Raw genomic sequence first — 4183 nt, forward strand, 5'->3', positions numbered from 1 at the left:
TCTTCCCCCATTGATAACATTTCTTGCTGGGACAATAGAAGTGTGCCTTGCAACTACTCCCGACATTAGTGACGGTGCTTGAGCCTGAATGATTTAAAGGGAAAGAATCCAACTCCCAAAAGACCATCTGGCTATCAGTTCTCATACAGCAATGAAGGTCAGGGCTTCTCAGGAGTTGGGAAGAAGATGGTTTTTGACACTGAAGAGCCTTCAAGCAGCTTGGTCCATGCCTACCTGTCAGGTCCTGGCTGCAAGGTCTGCCAGCACGGCTCCCCTGTTAGGAAAGGGATATCTCAGGATAGCAGCTCCTGGAGGAAGGCCAGCCAGAGAACACAGGAAAACAGGCGGCGCCTCATTAAAGCTGGCAGGAGCTGGGGCATGGTCTCTGAGCTGTGTCTTACTTTGTATCATAATCCTTTGACTGCTTCAAAGTGTTCATGAGATGTCTTGTCTCCTGGCTTTCCCACAACGCAGGGAATAAAGGGCTCCAAGGACAACATCTGCCCTTCACAAAGAGCTGAGTCCATTCAGGCTGCTACAATGAGTCCCACGTCGCTGCCTATTGCAGGGACACCTCCCTCCTTCCTGTCAACTGCCCGTTACCCTCGGGCTTCATTGCAGCATTTCCAAGCAAGAATTTCTTTGGCTCTCTTACCTCACTACACACTTCCCTCCTCCCTTGCCGTGCCCAGATGCTCGGAGGAGCACACCTCTGCCTGGGGCACCCCGGGCTGGACCCACACGTGGCAGGATGCAGCACAGCTTTTCCCAGGTAGCTTCTGGGTTATTTTTGGTGCTGCCTCAAAGGTTGTACCCAAGCAGATTTTTTACTCGCAATATAAAATCAGAACTGACCTCCAGTGCCCTCACTGTTTCGTTCCTTTTCTTGCCTTTATCTCAAAAGGAATGGTTGCTTTATTCATCGTGGTGTTTCCATGTAGATACAAGCAAGCAGTACATTTTCCAGATTGAAACAATGAAGTGGGGATGACATGCTGAGGGTTACACAGTGAGACAGGTAAATGGTGTCTGAGATCTGACATTCAGAACACTCACCAGGGCCAGGCTGCAACGAGGCCAGGTGAGAACCCAGCACACCTGAAACCTCAGCAAGAAGCAGAACCAACCTTCTTGCTGAGGCCCTCAGCTGCTAAATCCCATGCATGGCCCACCTCTTCCCAGGATTCTGGGTTGAGCCTCATGCTATCCTTTAGCCTATCTTAATCATCAGTCCTGAAAAAGTCTGTATGGAAGAGATAGATGAGAAAAAGGAAAAGCAAGAGCTACAGGGGTGACTGTGCATGGCCCAGCTCTGCTGGAAGGTGTGGGCTGTCCCCAGTGGGGACAATGGGAACAGTGGTGCAACGGGCTCAGAGACCCTGGTGTGTTAAGGGGAAGAGAGCAAGTGGGGTTACAATTCTCTAATCATTCTCACTGTTGATCCAACAACCATTTAGAGATGTCCTGGGAAGAAACCTGTGGTCACACTTCGGGTCACCCATTAATGTGCAATGACCGGATGGACACACACACACACAGCTTCCCCAGGCTCTGGGAAGGGCAGGGATGTCCCTGGGGCTGTTGATTTGAACCCTAGCAGTGCTGCCCTCCTTTTTCCACCTTCCCCCAAAAGCGTGCCTTCTCCCTCCACGCCACGACTGTGCTTGGCACATGCAGAGCCTCGGGAATGCCATTAATCCCAGTCCAACCAGCTGGAGAGTCGGTGCTTTCCCAGCTCCCCACGCCGCACACTCCAGCAGCAGCGTGGGCAGAAGGTTATTCTCCCCGGGGCATTGGCAATCAATGTACCATGCACTAATGGATGCTTCCTCTATTGTCCCTCTGCGGGCCTGGATTGGCTGCGGGGCTGTGGGAAACACCGGCGATCCCGACACTCACGTATCTGCCCCGGCTCCCCGGGTATAAATACAGGCACTCGGGAGCTGCCAAAGCATCGCTTCACGCTCGGTACAGCAGCTGCCTGGGGTCTGTGCCCAGGGCTGAGCGCTCCGAATGGCTCCCAGCAATGCTCTCATGGTCCACGTGGAGGAGAAGCTGCTGCCAAAGGAAAAGAATAAAGTAAGTAGAGCCCCGGAGGGCATTGGAAAGGTTGGACTGCCCCAAGCAAATAAATATAACATGGGAGAAGAGGGGGAAGTGGCCTGGGGGAAAGCAAATATGTTAAAGAGAGATAAGGGGGATTATATCGATATTTTAAAATTAAAATGAGTGGGGAATGACTAGGCAGCATCACACAACTCTCCTGCCAAACAAAAGCATATTTGAACATGGGTGTATCAGGGCACCAGACAGAAAATTGGGTCAGGTCTCACAGAATCCCTAATGATCTGCTCTGTCTCTTACAGCTGAGGAAGCCGGTGGTGGAGAAAATGCGCCGGGACCGGATTAACAGCAGCATCGAGCAGCTGAAACTGCTCCTGGAGAAAGAGTTCCAGAGGCACCAGCCCAATTCCAAGCTGGAGAAAGCTGACATCCTGGAAGTGGCTGTCAGCTACCTGAAACAGCAGAGCCAGCTGCAGGACCAAAAAAGTGAGTGCAGGGCAGGTATTGCACACCTGGACTCAGGTGTGTGCCCTCCCAGAGACCCCGAGGCAGGGGTCCTTCCCGAGCCCCAGGCTCATGAAAGTCACGGCACAAATCACCACTGCCCCGTTATTTGGTCATGATTTTAACCTGCTGCATTCGCTTTTCTTTCTCTTTCAGCATTCATCCACAAGAACCCAGAGCAGGACTTTAACAGCGGGTACCTGCGGTGCCTCAAGGAAGCAATGCACTTTCTGTCCTACTACGAGCCCAAGAAGGAGACCCAGGTCCAGCTCATCAAGCACTTCTGCAAGGCTCAGCTGGGTGCAGATGCCTCGTACTCTGCAGCTCTGCGTGGCTCCTGCCTGTCTCCCTGCATGTTTCCCAGAAAACAGCCTGCCCAGAAGAGCGTGGCTGCTGCTCCAACCATCTGGAGACCCTGGTAGTCCTGCTGAACGTTATTCCCACGTTTTGCTACAAAAAACTAGAGGGACCTGTGGTTTCTTAGTTCCTCTTTGAAGTAGGAAACATTGCTTTCCAAAGGTGGGAGGAGGGGGCGGTTATTGTTTTTCTGTCACCAGAAATGAGGGTCGCTGGGTGGTTTCCCTTCATAGTGAAGGACTGTGGGTATATCTTGCAGCAAATTTGTTGCTTTTATTGGTAGCTCCTGGCCAAAGACAGGACCAAGTTCTGCGGTGATTTAGAGAGCAAATGCCCTTTGGTTTCCATCACAGGCTGCTGAGCCGGTGGCTGTCAGTGGAAATCTTTCTGCTGACTGCATGGGTCACAGGTTCAAGTGCTCCATTGTCTCTAGATAATGTACTGACCTTCCTCAAGAAGAGAATGTATTTTGTATCATAAAGAGAGGACTGAGCCTTTCCCTTTTGAGTGAAAGATGTTATTAAAAAACGCTGATTCTTCTGAAGCTTCTCTGCTATTTTTAGTATCCTTCTTACAGAAAGTTGCGATGATCACAGAGAGCTCTAGGGACAATTCTCTTCATGTCACTTTGTGCTGCTCTCATTTGAGGGATAATTGGTGCCTTTTGTAAAGGAAATACCTCTGCTATACCTTAAGGAAAAGGGGGAGGAAGTGAGGCAATAAGTACTTTATAATCATTCACTGAGCATGCTATGGAGCTTAAAAAGCTTTTATAAAGTTGTAATGTATTCATCCTGTGTGATGTTCAACTTGTATGTCTTCACTGTACAATACAATAAAAAATGGTTTTAGTCATTAATGCTTTGCTTTGGAATGATTAAAAGGGCTGACACTGCTGGACCGGGTGCATGCAGACTCTCCTGCAGTGGGGAAGCCATCAGGAGGTGTCAGTGCTGAGCCCTTCACTCCAACACATGAATTATATCTGAAATCCTTTTGGCAGAACAGGATTTCAGATCCCATAAGGAAGCAACCTCTGGAAAAATTATCAAAAATCAAAATGGAAGTGAAATTGAAGTGAGGTGCTGAGAAGTGTCAACCTTTCAGATTTAACAGCAACCTATGCAGCCTCCAACAAATCACTCATTCCGCAGCCACTTCATTTCCCCCACTAATTTTTCCACCAAGCTGAGATCAGACCTTTCTCTCTGTTCGGGAGGGAGCATTGCATAAATTTCCCAATAACATCCAAAGAGTT

General features: G+C 49.6%; 1 protein-coding gene across 1 annotated transcript; it reads left to right on the forward strand.

Annotated features, from left to right (window-relative positions):
* The first annotated feature begins 1948 nt into the window (after positions 1 to 1948).
* On the forward strand, positions 1949 to 3052 carry LOC134052910 (transcription factor HES-5-like). Its single transcript, XM_062507646.1, has 3 exons — positions 1949 to 2079; positions 2367 to 2550; positions 2725 to 3052. The coding sequence occupies exons 1-3, from the start codon at positions 2014 to 2016 to the stop codon at positions 2988 to 2990; spliced, it is 516 nt and encodes a 171-aa protein (XP_062363630.1). The 5' UTR covers positions 1949 to 2013; the 3' UTR covers positions 2991 to 3052.
* The last annotated feature ends 1131 nt before the right edge of the window (positions 3053 to 4183 follow it).

Source organism: Cinclus cinclus, chromosome 23 (genome assembly GCF_963662255.1).
Source record: "Cinclus cinclus chromosome 23, bCinCin1.1, whole genome shotgun sequence".
NCBI lineage: Eukaryota > Metazoa > Chordata > Aves > Passeriformes > Cinclidae > Cinclus > Cinclus cinclus.

Excerpts from the sequence above, each read along its gene's own strand:
- LOC134052910 (XM_062507646.1), top strand. The coding sequence starts at position 2,014 with ATGGCTCCCAGCAATGCTCTCATGGTCCACGTGGAGGAGAAGCTGCTG. Across the intron at positions 2,080-2,366 it reads TGCCAAAGGAAAAGAATAAA|CTGAGGAAGCCGGTGGTGGA; the intron begins GTAAGTAGAGCC and ends TGTCTCTTACAG. Across the intron at positions 2,551-2,724 it reads CCAGCTGCAGGACCAAAAAA|CATTCATCCACAAGAACCCA; the intron begins GTGAGTGCAGGG and ends TTTCTCTTTCAG.